Source organism: Sinohyriopsis cumingii, unplaced genomic scaffold, assembly GCF_028554795.1.
Source record: "Sinohyriopsis cumingii isolate HCF-2022 unplaced genomic scaffold, ASM2855479v2 utg000426l, whole genome shotgun sequence".
Classification (NCBI taxonomy): Eukaryota; Metazoa; Mollusca; class Bivalvia; order Unionida; family Unionidae; genus Sinohyriopsis; species Sinohyriopsis cumingii.
In genome coordinates, this window is record NW_028315897.1 from 2899342 (window position 1) to 2918072 (window position 18731).

Here is an 18731-nt window from a genome sequence, read left to right on the forward strand (position 1 = left end):
ATTATAAACTGTCACACTTCATGTTTGAAGACTAAACATGTTAATATAGGCGAGTACCCTTTTCGGAAACCAGTTTGAGTTTCATAGATTACCTCCCTTTCACTTGTCCAAGCAGTCTTTATACAAGATAGCGCTGACCTTCTTATTTAGCACAACCTTGCGTGAAACGCTTGACAATGGCTGGGATAATTTAATACAGTTATTTATTTATTTTTTGACACATAATAACTTGACCCATGCATGCCTGCCAGATTGAAACGCAGAATTAGACAACTGGGTCAATATTGGAGTAGTGTATGTCACAGTGTGTTTTAATATCTCATTGAACATACTCCAGAGTAATAACGTATAGTTTAAATCATTAACGCTTTATACTAACTCGACAGTTTCATTGGAATAATGTTACTGCACAACGTCTTTGCTAGAGATAAACTCATTTCTCCTTGGTAAATGCCAATATGTTTTAATTGGTCACGTAGCAACAAAAACAGTGCAGATGTGTCATGTTTGGCTTCATCGTTGCTTCAGGGACGTTTTGTTGAATATATAAAGAAAATAAAGTGTCTCCGGCATTTCTAAAATTTTATTCCTGACAGGAAACCAGTTTCATGATTACATTTTCCTTCCTGTGACCTTGGCGTTTGGGATAAAACAGACAATGTTAGCAACATTATACATTTAGAAAAAGAAAACCATTAATTAGCATCTCATTGCTTGTAAAATTATGAACCCGACAGTCAATCCTTAAACAGGACGGACAGTTGGTGGGACACTGTCATATCATTATAGGCACATCGTGAGAGAAACGTATAATTTATTAGTATATTAAAATGTCCGTTTGTACGCATTTATTGAACAAACGATGCTGCTTGTTTTTCCGTCGAAAGCAATACATGCGCGATATAGAAAAAAATATGAACTAGACAAGGGTTTGAAAATAATCCTTCCTTGGAAATGGCAAAAAAATGAGGACAATTTGTCTAATAACTACTTTTCATAAATATTGTCATCTTAGAAATCACTTAGTAAATGCATGATTTGTACTTATTTACTGAAAGCAGCTATAATTTTACTTACTCTTTCTTTATTCTCTCTTTCTTCCTGAAAGAACAGAATAAATTTGATATTAGTCAAGATGAAATATCCCAAATATTTGCTCTCAAAAGAGGGAGTATATACGCATGCACACATTCACAAACGATGATCCAGTGTATGATGCGACCACATTATATAAAGTATGATGCATAGTTTACATTTCGCTATAAAATCCCAAAACTATCAGTACGAACGTAGGAGAGTGGCAATAAAATAAACCATCGACAAAGTTATTGTTGCATGACTATGAAATCTTTGAGCACACGAACTAACATTAATTTAAACGTTGTGTCCCTACTTTCAAACAATACAATCTGGCCACGCTCATAAGCTACAAATATGTACAATAAAATAAACTATCGACAAATTTGCTCTTGCATGACTAAGAACTCTTTGATCAAATTGCAACACATCGTCTAATCATTGTGTGACAACGAACTAACATACATTTAAATGTTGTGTCTTTACTTTCAAAAAATAAAATCTGGTCAGGCACATAAACTACAAATATATACAATTTCTGTTGAGGCCATGACGTGGGAACTAAAAACCAAGTTGTCTTATACATAACAAAATATCCTCGTCGTACATTAATGCTAATCAATCATCCAAATTGCGTGCACATTTAAAAACTTAAAGTCTAGACTCCGGAACAAATGACCTAATTACATTCCCTTCTTGTAGAATTGACCAATATCAAGCACGATATGTCACATTATGTATCTGGGTAAAGTTTTCTGTCAACATCTCAATAATGCTTGGAATAGTAAGGACCGACTAATTAATAAGTAACATAGCATATCATGCATTTTTTAAACGAGTACGATTTATCGTTGGTCGGTAAAGCTCACTGCGTACACTAAGTGACTGAGAACGTATTCACACTCTCAAGCGTAGAAAACTACAGTATCAGTGTAATGGGGGTTCTTACACTTTTGTTTGAATGAAAAATTGAGCGATGCCACCTTGATATATGCAACTAGAGTGTGTGGATTTCTGGATCAGTTGTTTGTTTTGTTTGTGCCTGAGAGTGTGTGTTTTCAGTGTCAGTGCGTATATAATATTGATCATCGTTTTTTGTGTGTGTATGTGTGTGGTTGATGGCGAATTTATGAATACCATAGGTGGAGTATCGTTTATCATCAATGGAGCACGCATGTTATATGAATGAGTAGCGTAGAGATGTGAAGTCGATGTACTGGAATGTTCTCATGGTGTAACAGTGTAGATGTCCTTGTCTGTAGTGATCGACGCCAGCGATTTTACCGACGACATATTTTTTGACGGTGCCATCGTTAAGAGCTATGAAGTACATTTTGGATGGGTGTTCCATTGCTTTCGTTTTTGAACTTTCCTAGGACATTTTTGTTATCGTCGCAGTGGAAAGGTCTATGTGTGGGATAGTCGCTGAGATCGAAAAGTTCTTCATGGTCGAACAGGTGTTGCTACAAATTCTGTATCGGTCATTAGCAGGTTATTGTTTTTGATAAAATCATAATGAAACTTGTAAATGACCATTTTGGAGAGATCGTCAATGGCCGCTCCGACGTAGATGTGTTTATCGAGTTTGAGATTGTTTTTCCCTGGATTCGATGGCGACGAGATATTTATTGAAGATTTTCGTGTGCTGGTAGGCTTCATTGGCGACCAGTTTGTCTCGTCGTTTGACGCTATTCACCATGTCGAATGTCTTTTTATGGTTTTTACGAAGACGCTGCTGCTCGTAAGTTTGGAGACAATTTTGCCGAAGTATGTGGTGGAGATTTCATGTTGTTTCGTTTTAACGTCGATGTAGGTTTCATCCACGGGGATTGTTGAGACTCGAGAGTGCGATTAATTTTATCGAACACAAACCCGTGTTTGATAGCTTGTTCGAGTAGACGATGATGCAAAAGTAATTGTTTTTATCCATGAGATTGGGCACATGTTTTTTCACTTTGGAGTCTCCCAGACTGAACTTATTTTTTATTTGCCCGTGCTGTTCCCGAGACAGGATTTCGTTAGTGACAAGAGTTAATTATATGTCCACGTTGGTCTGTCAGCCCACTTTCTCCGCTCTTTTCACTACGGATCCCATTGCAATTTGTTTCTACATCTAAATTTAAACAGTTTTATAAAGAGGAACTCCGATTAGAGTAAAATGGAAACAAAAAGCAAACTAGAACATTTCACTACCAGTTCAACCAGAATAATACAAATAAGTGTGCACCCTTCCTTAAAGCTTATTACAAATGTTTGATTTTACCACTATTAGCATGAAATGCAAGTTTAGTCCGATGTAGAAACGTGTGAAATATGTCAACAGGAATAACAAAATAGAAAACATGGATCAAAAACTCAATACCCATTTTAAATTATGCTTAGTATTTCTGTATGACATATTGGTATTAAAACAAAGCTTATTTTTCTTAAACCGCTTTTTTATTCTTTCTTTCGTTTTGCTATCTATATGTTATCATGCCCATAACAGCAGGGTAATTGCCATTTGAAAATTTCATCAGACGTATGAAGAAACGGTTTCATTATTTTCGATCGAGACAACACAAGCATTTGCATTTGTCCTGAACGTTTAGACACTAAACGAAGGAGAACAACTTCATTGTATAAATACGTTTCTTACGTCTGCTGTTTTAATAAAATCACAAAAGTGTATGCACCTGAACGTCTCTTAATGAGTATGCAGTACAGTTCATCTATATAATATACGGTCTATCTATACACCGAAATCAACCAAACATTAATGCATCCATATATGCATAGTGATGTCTCAATATTGGACGCTCTGTATATCCACATATGTAAGTGCCTCTCTCTCTATCTCTCTCTCTCTCTCTCTCTCTCTCTCTCTTTACATGTATAGGTTAATGCATTTTTATGGGGAAATAGGAACGAGTTGTTTGGATGGAGATATTGCACGACCTTGGTGGTGCAATATATCCTTCCGACAAAACGAGTTTATATTTTCCCAACAAAATGCCGTAATCTATTTATTATATGACCATTTGTTTATTCTTCCTAACGCTTAATTATGTGAACAAAAATATGCTACATGAAACAAAATAACTGAATGTGTGCCGTATTCCAAACAAAATACACAAGCGTAGATTCATGATTACACAACAACTGCATCATTAATGCGCATTTAACTCCACCCTGATCAATTTGAATTTAATCGCGCGCAAGACATAACTTTCGAAAGAATATTGTGTGTTGGTCTACTTCAAATTGAAAATTGGAGTCATATTGTGAATAAATGTGAATTGCAACAACTTTTCCATTTGATCTGCAATGAATATATTTTGGCATTTTTTGTATCTTCTACGTTGAGGATATTCAGGATGTAAAACTGTAAAACTCTAAGTATAGTTTTTGCCATTCCTATTAACAGCTAAAGGTGACACATTATGCCGTGTAACTTGCGTTTTATGTGTAGGTACCCACCAATTTTATGAAATCAGGCGTCTATCGCAAAAATTAAAAAAAAAACATTGTACGAAAAGGTAAACGCGGAATGTAGCAAAGTAGCTGGTATGTGGCCATCCACGAAAGATCTGCTTTATTTCATTCAGAAACAAATTTAATCAACCAAAACATAAAGCGTCTGCTACACGAGTGTACATGATTTGTTTACAACGTAGCTCCTAATACACTATTGGGCACACGTGTCCTGCACGTGAGTGCAATATGAAGGTGTGCAATATCGAAAAATACCGAACGATTCTGATTATGTAATATTAACGGAGAAAAAGTTGAGCATATAATAAATGCATGTATCCCTTCCATATCACAAAGATTGTAGAAGTTGCAGTATATACAACTTAAATTATGTTTAAATAATCTTAGGGGAGGATATTATATAATTTGAAACTTATTTAGATATATTTATGAGAAGAATTAGTTTGAGTGTGTCATAATATCAAGGACAACATGTAGGTTTAGGGATATATGAATCAGCGAATGTTGCATTGGGTAGAAGTGATGAAGAAACTCAATCAGTAATTCAGTTAACAAGTTATATATAAGCAACAGACTGCTAGGTTAGCAGAATTCAACAGCAGAATAAATCAGCATTCTATACTCAGAGTAAGAACACTTTCGCAAGATGATTTCTCAGCTAAAGATAAGGTACCTGATTGCAAAAGATCAGAACATCTTATGCGTCTCTTAAAATATTTAATAGGGATAAGCTTGGCAGAATCAGCAATAAATGATATAGAGCTTATCAAAATGAATGGTCCATACTGCTCCAAAATAAAATCAGATAGAGGTTTTGGTGACCCAACTATGCATTGTTTTCAGTGAAAAACTGTGACCATGATGTCTTTGACATAAAATCATTTCGAATAGCTACTGACTTTATTACATTGTTTGTTTTCAAACCTACAGCAGTCCTAAATGACATGCCATTTCTTTAAAACTAAGTGGATTTAGGAAATTATAAGACGTTTATTTATCCATTGAACGTAAGAAGGGAAGCAAAAGCAACAATTTATGAAAAGTTCAACAAACACTTTATAATATATGGTGAACATTTAAGAGATACTTACATTAGTATCAATTAAATCCCAAATAATACTAAATGCTCTATCACAAATATAAAATACAGAATGTTCCGTAATCAATTTCAATAATCTTGCATGTTATGATATTCAGAGTGTCTTGAAATTCCTAACGTACCAAAATTATTGAATGTCGTGATGCACCACAATAATGCAATACAAGCTCTTGTTGAATTAAATCTCACCAGAGCCAAAATAGTTTTTCTTTGTCCAAACCTTCAATTGCTATCTTGTCTTTGCAATGAATAATTAAACAAAATAATTAGTATAGAATTTTATATGAACACAGTAGTAAATTCTGATTCACAAACATATATATGAATAGGCATTTAAAATTTCTTTAACTTAACCTCCATTTATATATTTATGCCGATACTTTAGAACAATAGATTGTTGTGGATTAAAAAAACTTCTGATAGAAAATTCCACTAAGTCTTGAACTCATATTTGAATACGCTTCTTGTTTACTAGTTATAATTATGGCTAAACTTAATCACAATCGGGGCAAAAATCAGGAACGCTATATAAATTAAATATGACCATATGTTCAGCAGGAGAAGCCATCAACATAGTTTACCACTGCATCGGCTATGTTGGATGTCCAAGCGGCACCATGGTCATCATAGATCATTTAGCTCAACAGATAAATGTGTTTAAGTACTTTAGGAAAGGTATCCATGAAAACCTTGAGCTATGGAATTGACCACCAGAGGTAATGCATACATTTTACTCCCTCGGATAGGTTTTCTTTGCTATGTCTGAAATTGACCATGCAAAATAAAAGTAAGGGGAAACATTGTATTTTGTTATTAGCATTGACCTAGATATGTTGCTACAGTGTACACGATACAGCATTTATTATTGATGATGTATAGTTGAATGGAAGTTCCACCATAAATACATTGTACTTTTAAAGGTAGATAGCCCAATGTGACCTGACATAGTGTCATTATATGTTGCGTCTAAAGCGCTAAAAAGTATAAATTTTGTACGTATTGGATAAAATCAGGGATATTAATACTCACTCGTTCTTTTCTCGCTTTTTCTTCCTGAAAGTATAAAATAAATGTGAAATTAGACGTGGTGATGGTGCACATATTTGCAAATGCATTACCTGAACGGATAAATAAGCAATAAACAAGAAAAAACACTGTCGGGATTTTCTCGTGTTTTAGTCTCTGAATTTTAAATTTTCTTTCTTTATTGTATCATGCTGAGATAAACGAACAACGCGCTGCAAAGGTTTCTGATGTGAATTGCATCTAGTTGTTTAGGTAAAATGTTGTTATTAAAATATAACCACAAAGTATAAACGCATGATATTCTCGCTAACAGCATGTGGTACAACCTTTAAACTATAGATTGTATAATAAATTGTATAGTGTTACAGTATATGTACATTGATAAACTGAATATACATTTACACACATACGGCTACAGGTTAGCTATGGCACTTAAAGTCCTTTCATGTATTTCAAACAGAATATAATACTATAAACTTCGGCGATTCATTTGAAATGCGTAACCACAAAAGCAGTTTTTAATAAATTAAAACTTTTCGGTCTTCTCCTTAGCCGAAAGGGATACGGAATAATGAGCTACAACGTTAATACGTAGCTTCAAATTCCGTTGGAACAATGTGAATAAGTATAGGTCCAGACACAAACAAGCAAACATTTTCAATAATTATAATCATCTCATGAAACTTTCTGGTTACTATGGCAAATACAATGACCAATCTTCAAATCTGCACTTTCTGGTTGAACAGAGGTATCGAATAATTTTAATAGTCCCATGGTAGTGTTTTTGTCCAAAATGTCGATGAGTACCTTGTATTTCCATTTAATAATTTAAATAAATAATAGTTTTAAAAATTTATCTTAACACATTAGTAAATGCTGATACCCAAATACTGATATGAATCAATATTTAAAATCATTTTGTTTAACCTGCATTACAATGTGAGTAACCGTACTATAAAGTGACTGATGCAAAATTCCACTAACTATTAAACTCAAATAATAATAAACATATTGTTTACTAGCTGCAATCATGGCAAAAAGATATTCACAATGTTTAATCACCATCAAGACAAAGATCAGGTACGCAATACAAATAAAATATACTCAACAACATATATAGGAAAAATCCAAGTTCTTACGACCATTTGATCAGCAGGAATAGCGATCACAAGCTTTTTGCCACTGCGACGGCAATATTGGATGTTCGAGAGGTACCATGTTCATCAAGGATCAATTATCTCAATGGACAAGTGTGTTTGCAAAATTTCATGACATTCACGTAAGGTATTTAGGAAAAGTGTCCATGAAAACCTTGAGATAACGGATAGGTCAGCAGAGATATTTAATACATTTTCAGAAGCTCAAACAGATTTTCCTCAATTTGTCATTAAGCAAACTTTCAGCAATGACAAGTTTTGCCATAAATATAGTAGAGGGGTGGAGTATGAATACTGGACGATGTAGGCTAGACTGCACTGCTTACGTTTCAGCATATTTGCATATTTGCTATCAAATATATATATATTTTGGACAGTTAACATGTATAGATAGGTCAATTGTCACCATATTAATTTTTGCTTGATGTGCTTTGAAGCTGTATGCTTCAGATCTGAATATGAATGTATCTACGACCATGCAATTTGTTGAGGACGTCTCATGATTTTGAGTCCCACCATATCATTCAGTAAATTTTATTGAACTTTGTGTTTCACATTTAGATTGGTTTAGGATTGCTTTCCTGTATGTGTTCTGTAGAAATATGAAAAAAATTAGATATCAATAATTACTCTGTCGTTTTTTCTCCCTATTCTTCCTGAAAGAATATAATTAATGTGACATTAGCAACCGTAATATAAACTTCATTTATTTTCTCCCTAAATATAGGACAGACATGCATTCACATATTCGTAAATGTAAATATAAGGCACGTCATTGCTTGAACAGAGGAGAAGTGTCTCGTATTTAAATATCCTAATTCAAACTTTCTGTCGTTTCATCATTTTGAAGAAATAGCAATGCACCAAGCACAGTGTTTTCCGCCATAAAATAATTTTAAATGTTTAGCTAATATGTCTTACTCACATGCACTGACTAACAACTTAGATGCAAACTATATACAAACATATTTTCGGTGAGCAGCAATGTCTCTTATAACTGGTACATTGCTCTGTTGGTTATATGGTCATAATAAAGGAACACAAGCCGGACACCCAATACTAGAGTCTGTGTTTTCTTTTACTTGCTCTCGTTGCCCCTTCAAACGGTACATACAATATAATAAAGACATGTGAGCCTAAATAGGAACACAGGTGCACTGCATTATACATATACTCATAACGTTATGGTTCGTAGTAGAATATCTTATATTTTCCGAATATCTTTTAGCAATGATATAATAAGTTTCTGAAAAAAATTATGATGTGTACGTATTTACTCAAACATATTTATTAATACTTATTCTTTATCGCTCTCTGTTCCTGAAATGATATGATCACTCTGATATTTGACACAGTGCAATACAATTCGCTTATTTGAGCTCAAAACAATAGCAGAAACGCAGGCTCTTATTCGCAAATGGGAATACGCTGTACGTCATGACTTGAAACGATTATTCAAGTATAGTGGTGATTTTATCTAATCTATAATATGGTGCTCTCGTATTTAAAGCTCTAGATTTCACATTTTCTGTCTTTTCAATACACTGAAGAGACAAAAATCAAGGAGATGCAAAGTCTTCCGCAATACAATACTCCAAATGGTTTATGAAAAAGTACAGCCTGGTGCTGATTATTACTAGAACAAATATATTAGACATCTCATTATCAAACATATATTTGTTTCAATTTGTCCTTTATTCTTTCACTCTTTTCGCCTTTAAACGGTTAGAGCGTCCACCTCGGATGGGGAAGGGTTTGATTCCCAGCCGAGTCATAACAAAGAGTTATAAAAATGGTACTAACAGGTGCCTTGCTTGGCGTTCAGCATTAAGAGATTAATGTTATGACTGGTCGGCATGGTGTCAGGATAATGTGACAGGGTGGGACATCAGGCTACATGTATGTGGTATGATGCTCCAGTAGTAGACATCACTATAAACTGCAACACTGCATACATCGTACCAATATAACTGGAAAATTGTTAAAGCAAAGTTTAAAAAATCCAAATCCAAAGTCTGACATGGTAACCGCTGCAACCCACTCATCGTAAGTCAGACATGATAACTAATACAATCCACTCATTGCAAATCAGACATGATTAACACTGCCATGCACTGATTGTAGGTCAGATATGCTAACCGCTGCAACCTACTGATTGTAAATAAGAGAGATTAACTACAGCAACATACTGATTTTAATCATTCTTGCAGACAATGTTTGTAAGAAAGATATGCCAACCAGTGCTTGTAAGTAAGACATGCTAACCACGGATATTAAGGATGGTAAGACATCATAACCAGTGCTGGTAAGACATCCTAATCAGTACTGATAAGTAAGACATACTAACCAGTGTTTGTAAGAAAGACATATTCAGTGTGTGTCAAAGTAAGACATGATAACCAGTTCTTTTCAATAAGCAATGCTAACCAATGTTTGTAAGAAAGACATGCCAGCCAGTGTTTGTTAAAGGAAGACATGCTAATCAGTGCTTGTAAGAAAAACGTGCTAATCAGTCCTTGTAAAACATGCTAACTAGTGTTTGTATGTAAGACATGCTAACCAGTGTTTGTAAGGAAGACATGATAACGATTGCTTCCTAAAGCAAGGTATTATATTCAGTGATTTAAGTAAGACATGCTAACTACTGACTTTACGTATGGTAAAATATCATAACCAGTGCTGGTAAGACATTCTAACCAGTGTTTCTAAGTACGTCATGTTAACCAGTGTTTGTAAGACAGATTAACCAGTGGTTGTTAAATTAAGACATGCTAATCAGTGCTTGTAGGTAAGACATGCTAACCAGAGTTTGTTACATATTGTAAGTAAGACATGCTAACAAGTGTTTGTTAAAGTAAGACATTGTATTCAGTGTTTGTAGGTAAGACATGCTAATCAGTACTTGTAGGTAAGACCTACTAACCAGTTTTGTAAATAGGACATGGTAGCCAGTGTTTGTAAGTAAGACATGCTAACCAGTCCTTGTAAGTAAGACATGATTATCCGTACTTGTAAAAAAGATATCCTAACCAGTGTTTGTAAGACATGCTAACTAGAGCTTGTAAGCAAGGCATGCTAATCAGTGTTTGCAAGTAAGACATGTTAACCAGTTTTTGTTAATAATACATACTAACCAGTGTTTGTAAGAAAGACATGCCAGCCAGTGTTTGTTAAAGGAAGACATGCTAATCAGTGTTTGTAAGAAAAACGTGCTAATCAGTCCTTGTAAAACATGCTGACTAGTGTTTGTATGTAAGACATGCTAACCAGTGTTTGTAAGGAAGACATGATAACGATTGCTTCCTAAAGCAAGGTATTATATTCAGTGATTTAAGTAAGACATGCCAACTACTGACTTTACGTATGGTAAAATATCATAACCAGTGCTAGTAAGACATTCTAACCAGTGTTTATAAGTACGTCATGTTAACCAGTGTTTGTAAACAGATTGACCAGTGGTTGTTAAATTAAGACATGCTAATCAGTGCTTGTAGGTAAGACATGCTAACCAGAGTTTGTTACATATTGTAAGTAAGACATGCTAACAAGTGTTTGTTAAAGTAAGACATTGTATTCAGTGTTTGTAGGTAAGACATGCTAATCAGTACTTGTAGGTAAGACCTACTAACCAGTTTTGTAAATAGGACATGATAACCAGTGTTTGTAAGTAAGACATGCTAACCAGTCCTTGTAAGTAAGACATGATTATCCGTACTTGTAAAAAAGATATCCTAACCAGTGTTTGTAAGACATGCTAACTAGAGCTTGTAAGCAAGGCATGCTAATCAGTGTTTGCAAGTAAGACATGTTAACCAGTTTTTGTTAATAATACACACTAACCAGTGTTTGTAAGTAAGGCACGCTTTATCAGTGCTTGTACGTAAGACATGTTAAGAAGTGTTTGTAAGTAAGACATTCTAGCCAGTGCTTGTACATAAGACATGCTAACTAGTGTTTGTAAGTAAGGCATGTTAACCAGTGCTTGTAAGTAAGACATGCTACTCGGTTCTTGTAGAAAAGACATGCTGACTAGTGTTTCTAAGTATGGCATGCAACCATCCGATTTTAAGTATGGTAAGATATTCTACCCAGTACTGGTAAGACAAACTAACCAGTGGGTATAAGTAAGTTGTGCTAGTCAGTGCTTGTGAGTAAGACATGCTAACCAGTGTTTGTAAGTAAGACATTCTAATCACTGTTTGTAGGTTATACATGCTAACCAGTTCTTGTACGTAAGACATGCTAACCAGTGTTTGTTAAAGAGATGTTATTCAGTGTTTGATAAAATCAGACATGCTAATCAGTGTTTGGAAGTAAGACATACTAATCAGTACTTGTAAGTAAGACATGATAACCAGTGTTTGTAATTAAGACGTGATAACCAGTGTTTGTAAGTAAGACATGCTAATCATTGCTTGTAAAAAAAAATTGCTAAACAGTGCTTGCAAGTAACACATGTTAGGCAGTGTTTGTTAAATGACTGTTTAACCAGAGCTGTTAAGTAAGACATGTTAACAACTGATTTTAAGTATGAAAATACATTCTAAAGAGTGATGGTAAGAACATGCTAACCAGTGTTGATAAGTAAGACATGTTAACCAGTGTTTCTAAATAAGACATGCTAACCAGTGTTTGTAAGTAAGACATGCTAATCAGTGCATGTTAGTAAGACATACTAAGCAGTGCTTGTAAGACATGTTGCCCAGCGCTTGTAAGTAAGACATGTTAACCAGTGTTTGCAAGTAAGACACACTAACCAGTGTTTGTAAGTAAGACATATTCAGTGTGTGTCAAAGTAAGACATGATAACCAGTTCTTTTCAATAAGCAATGCTAACCAGTGTTTGTAAGAAAGACATGCCAGCCAGTGTTTGTTAAAGGAAGACATGCTAATCAGTGCTTGTAAGAAAAACGTGCTAATCAGTCCTTGTAAAACATGCTAACTAGTGTTTGTATGTAAGACATGCTAACCAGTGTTTGTAAGGAAGACATGATAACGATTGCTTCCTAAAGCAAGGTATTATGTTCAGTGATTTAAGTAAGACATGCTAACTACTGACTTTAAGTATGGTAAAATATCATAACCAGTGCTGGTAAGACATTCTAACCAGTGTTTATAAGTACGTCATATTAACCAGTGTTTGTAAGACAGATTAACCAGTGGTTGTTAAATTGAGACATGCTAATCAGTGCTTGTAGGTAAGACATGCTAACCAGAGTTTGTTACATATTGTAAGTAATACATGCTAACAAGTGTTTGTTAAAGTAAGACATTGTATTCATTGATTGTAGGTAAGACATGCTAATCAGTACTTGTAGGTAAGACCTACTCACCGGTGTTTGTAAATAGGCCATGTTAACCAGTGTTTGTCAGTAAGACATCCTAACCAGTCCTTGTAAGTAAGACATGATTATCCGTACTTGTAAAAAAGACATTCTAACCAGTGTTTGTAAGACATGCTAACTAGTGCTTGTAAGTAAGACATGCTAATCAGTGCTTGTAAGTAAGACATGTTAACCAGTTTGTGTTAGTAATACATGCTAACCAGTGTTTGTAAGTAAGGCACGCTTTATCAGTGCTTGTACGTAAGACTTGTTAAGAAATGTTTGTAAGTAAGACATTCTAGCCAGTGCTTGTACGTAAGACATGTTAACTAGTGTTTGTAAGTAAGGCATGTTAACCAGTGCTTGTAAGACATGCTACTCGGTTCTTGTAGAAAAGACATGCTGACTAGTGTTTCTAAGTAAGGCATGCAACCGTCTGATTTTAAGTATGGTAATATATTCTACCCAGTGCTGGTAAGACAAACTAACCCGTGTTTATAAGTAAGACGTGCTAGTCAGTGCTTGTGAGTAAGACAGGCTAATCAGTGCTTGTAAGTAAGGCAAGCTGCATGCTACATGCCACTGAATTCAATCAACTGTATGCTTGCAACCACACCTATACAGATTGCAACTTCACATAACCAAGTTAACTATGAAATGAGGTAAGTCAGTTTTATATCCCTTTTTTATATACTCATTTAAACCTAGATGGTAGATTAGGCATTTGATTTTGATATTCGGAATGTACTGCCATATCACACATCTAGACTGGAACTAATTATTTGTATTCCCTGACATCTAGGTGGCATTATACTTATAGCCGCTGAAGCAAGCCTTTGTAATATCAAATTAATTTTGGACTTCCAGCAAAACTGTTAATCTCAAAGTATTAAGGTAGTGTTAAAGAGGAGGTATATAATAAAGGCAATACTACATTCATTTTTTGTTGCAAGCGAGGGGAAGCAATTCACTTGATACGGTATATGTTTTGTTGTAGGTGGGTGGAAATAAGTATTTTAATATAAAATATGTTTGTTGCAAGTGAAGAGAATAATTTCATCTGAAAAGGTATGCATTGGCTCAATGATGGGAAAACTCATTTCATATGGCCTATGTTACAGTACAAATAAAGGGAAATTGCTCATTTGATATGGTATATGTTTTGTTACAATTACAGGAAGGAACTCATTGGATAATTGGTACACGGCTATATATAAATATGTTGAGGTTTCAGGGTGAGACATATCTCTGAGCCAAATCAAACTAAGTCTCATTCATTCTGACAAAATGTAATAAAGCATTTACAGAAGTGTTCTGTGTTTATTATTTGAGGTCAGAAGACAAAGCATGTTGTTACGTTTCCTTGCTACTACACAAATGAGTCCAAGAAAAGTTCCATTGGAACAGGTAATGGTGAACTCACATGGAAATTGTAGATACAATTTGTTAATCCTTTTTTCTAGCTTTGTCCTTAAACTGTTCTTCTTCAAAATATCCCTTTAAATTAGCATGTAATGAGATGGGCATGAAACTAACTTGCTGATGCATTCAAATGAGTATATGTATTGGATTTTTTTACTGTATACAGCAATATCTAATATACCTTTAACTTTGTTTACCTTGACTAATAATAACTGCGTTATAGATGAATATTGTTGTAGATCATTTGGAATGAGATACCTATATTTCATGATGTGCATGGGTACATTACCCTTGGGTTTTCCATGTGTTTTTCTTTTTATGTACAGCATGTACATGCTATATGTGGAAATAATTATACCGAGATCTTGATACTAGAACTGTTTGTAGTATTACAAGATTCTTTTGCAATAGTATTCATAGCTTGAATGTCTCAACATGATGTACAAGTTCAGCATTTATTTGTATATAACATATTCTCTCTGTGATGAATAGAACAAAACTCATTAGTTGTATATAATAACATCAATATCATACAATTTGGTGTTTAGCATGTATTGTGGTTATAATAACAGATTCCCGGCTGGTGTGTGTGTGTGCAGTTCCTAAGCAGGGGTGTTTAATACAGAATATTGCTGTTTGACTGAAAACGATTGTAAATTAAATTTTGATTTTTATAACTGTCATTGGAATACAACTGCGCTGTTGTTAGTTATTTGGACATACCATAATTAATAAGTGTGGATTTAATACCTCAATAATATAGGAATTTTTTTGTGGAGAAAAATTGGAGAAGGTGCATTTATTAGAAGGGCCTTTATTAGAATAACTACAGTGTTCATGGCAGAGTATAACTTCATATTTTGAGTTATTGTCAGGGTTTGTAAAGCAATGCATATTGTGTCCAAGTTTTAAGTCTTATTAGAGTATTCATGTTTGGTTGTTGTTGTTTGCTTACTATTATATTTATTTTTTCAATTTCATTGATACATTAATATTTATGGTGAGGGTTTGTATAGACTCGTATTCTTCTTTATCATAAATATTTCATTTACATACAGTGTGTTTTAATCTTTTCACTTAATCCTATTATGGTAACCCATTCAGTTTCAATCTTAGTCCAATTTTTATTGAAACCAAGGCATATTCTATTCATATTTCCATTCATCACTTTCTCCATTTATTCATTCATTATTCATCCATTTACTTGTCCATCTGTCTAACACAATTTTCCCCACTATGTACTTGTCCATATGTGTAATACATTTTTCCACACTTTGTTCTTTTCCATCTAACATACTTTTCCACCCATTCTATACTTGTCCATCTAGCACACCTTATCCCCACACTGCATGTATCCATCACCTGCCTATTTGTCTAACACATGTCCCACTGTACTTGCAGACAGAGCCACGGTGGCTCATGGTGGCTCATTTGGTAGAGTGTTAGACCTGTAATCCAAAAGTCATGGATTTAATACATGCCCTTAGCCAGCCCAGGTTGGCTGCCTTGGTGGCCTCAAAGGGAATCGGATGTTATAGCAAATAATCAGCTTAAAGTGTCATTAGTTCAGAAAACAAATTTTGTACCTGCAGATACTTCATCAGATGCACAATTATGGACTTTGACTGTGTCTGTCAACGTCTAGAAATTCTCATTTAAAGATCTGATTTTGTTTAATTTTGAGATGTGGACTCAGTTAAGAAGATCTATGAGGTACCATCATAATATTGTTTGTCTTTTTAAACATGTATATGTATTTAACTTTTGTATAACATTTAAAGCATTTTAACAAATTTACATATTATTCTTCATCCTGTAGGACATGATGTTTGCAAGAGTTTTTCTTCTTAACTTCTTTGTATTTTTTTATCATGGCATTTTTAAAACTTAACCTATGAGTGGTAATATATAGCCAGTATTGTGCTGATATGCTGCTAAACTCTGTTCATACCAGTTCATTTATTATCATACCTAGTGTAAACAATCATAATCTTTCACATGGTTGATAATTATAATTACATGTTGGACCGTTTCTTTAATTCATACCACATACAATTATAAGTACATACTGTACAGTTTCTTTCACCTATAATATATGATTACCTATTATAATTACATATTGTATATTTTTCAATTTAAATCACATGCAGTGGCTATAACTCGTTATAATAATCCATATAGAGTGGTGAAAACACATCTACAAAAGAGAAGGGAGGTAAATGTTGTTGTTTGATTGCTATAGTTATCTCTCTTGCTAAAAGTCTGTTTATTCTCTATTATCACATTTATATTTGGCTAGGTTCAGTAACTGTGTTTCTCATTGTATTTTCACATTACTGGTATGAGATGGTGTTATTAGAGATGGTATACCTGAATAAAATTAACCTTGCCTGAGTCAATTCATGCAGACTATTGTTGCTAAAAAAAAGGGACGATGACAGCAAATTAATTAACTGATCAGTGCCCTTTTACTATTCTGATTATCATTATTCTGATTATTATTATTATTATTATTATTATTATTTGAGGAAATTATTGACACCACATGTAAAATGTTGGACTTGATATCCAGCAGAGCAAATGGTAAATAATATGATAGACATGAAAGATAAGATGGACGCTGTAATATGTTGAATGGGTCGGATATGTAGGATTGTAAGTATTTTTTCTATGCGAGTATATGTATAACATATACTTATACCACAGGTTATTGATTTGGTCAAGTACTAATTAGAGAATCAAGCATTAATCAGGAAGTCAAGCACTAATGAAGGCATTATTATATTATGTCTACTGATAAAAACTTTGCTACATTATTACGCTCTTAGTATACTTTACAACTATATGGATTTCAAGATCTGAAAATACATTTCAATTAAATATTCTTGTTTTTTTTAGATTCAGAATCAAATGCATGTTTTCATTTTAACATTGCTTTGAAAATTATGCTTTTATATTCAAATTTGTTACTTTATCAGCTTCTCTACTTATTTTTGCAGAGCTATTATGCCCTTCCATTTTACATTTTATCTTGTTCTACGTGTATTAATAATATATCAATATAAGGTGACCTCACAATTAGCCTGCAGTATTCTTGGCATGGATCTCACAAACAGTGTTATAATGAGGGAGTACTATAATGGGTATCAAGATTTATACAAGAGTAGTTACTGAAATTTGACTGTCCAAATTTTACCATGCATGTGCCATAGTTGTTCAGTATGACTATCCTATATTTGCCTTACATGTACCCGGATTTTATAGTTTGAATGTCAAAAATTTGCATTACAGGTACCTAGATTGTACAGTCTGACTGCCCACAATTTGTCTTACATATATCTAGATTTTACAGTTTTTCTGCCCTAAGTTTTTCTTACAGGTATCTAGAATGTACAGTTTGACTGCCCTAAATTTCTCTTACAGGTATCTAGATTGTACATTATGACTGTCCTACATTAGCCTTACAAGTACCTAGATTGTACAGTATGACTGTCCTAAATTATCCTTACAGGTACATAGATTGTACAGTTCGATTGCCCTAAATTAGCCTTACAGGTACTGTGATTGTACAGATGATCTATTAAAGCACCCAACTACCATATCTGTCTGGATACAGATAATGTAAACATAATAAACCCTCCCCTGCCATCACTTAATGTACCAATATATATATATATATATATATATATATATATATATATATATATATATATATATATATATATATATAACTCTCAGTATATTATCAATGAATCACGTGTTCTCTCTCAATATATTATCAACGAATCACATGTTATCTCTCAATATATTATCAATGAATCACATGTTATCTCTCAGTATATTATCAATGAATCACGTGTTCTCTCAGTATATTATCAATGAATCACATGTGAACTCTCAATATATTATCAATAAATCACATGTTATCTCTCAATATATTATCAATGAATCACATGTTATCTCTCAATATATTATCAATGAATCACATGTTCTCTCTCAATATAGTATCAATGAATCACATGTTATCTCTCAATATATTATCAATGAATACCATGTTCTTTCTAAATACATCTTATGAATGCTAGCACAAGTACATAAAAATCCACATGAAACTGCTATATTCACTAAATATATCCTGTTCGGTGTTTAAAA

The 18731-nt window shown here is 33.8% G+C and overlaps 1 protein-coding gene across 5 annotated transcripts in view; it reads right to left on the minus strand.

The window, feature by feature from the left end:
* The window catches only part of LOC149774077 (E3 ubiquitin-protein ligase TRIM56-like), a 106062-nt gene that overhangs the window by 28058 nt on the left and 59273 nt on the right, over nucleotides 1–18731 (minus strand). For 3 of the 5 annotated variants that reach the window (XM_089945802.1, XM_089945806.1, XM_089945803.1), the window contains 2 exons: nucleotides 6680–6703; nucleotides 1078–1101 (listed from right to left, as the gene is read on the minus strand). The exons of the other annotated variants lie outside the window; for them this stretch is intronic. In XM_089945802.1, the coding sequence (XP_089801928.1) occupies nucleotides 1078–1101; nucleotides 6680–6703 (48 nt within the window). The remainder of the gene's footprint in view (nucleotides 1–1077; nucleotides 1102–6679; nucleotides 6704–18731) is intronic. 5 annotated transcript variants of the gene reach the window in all.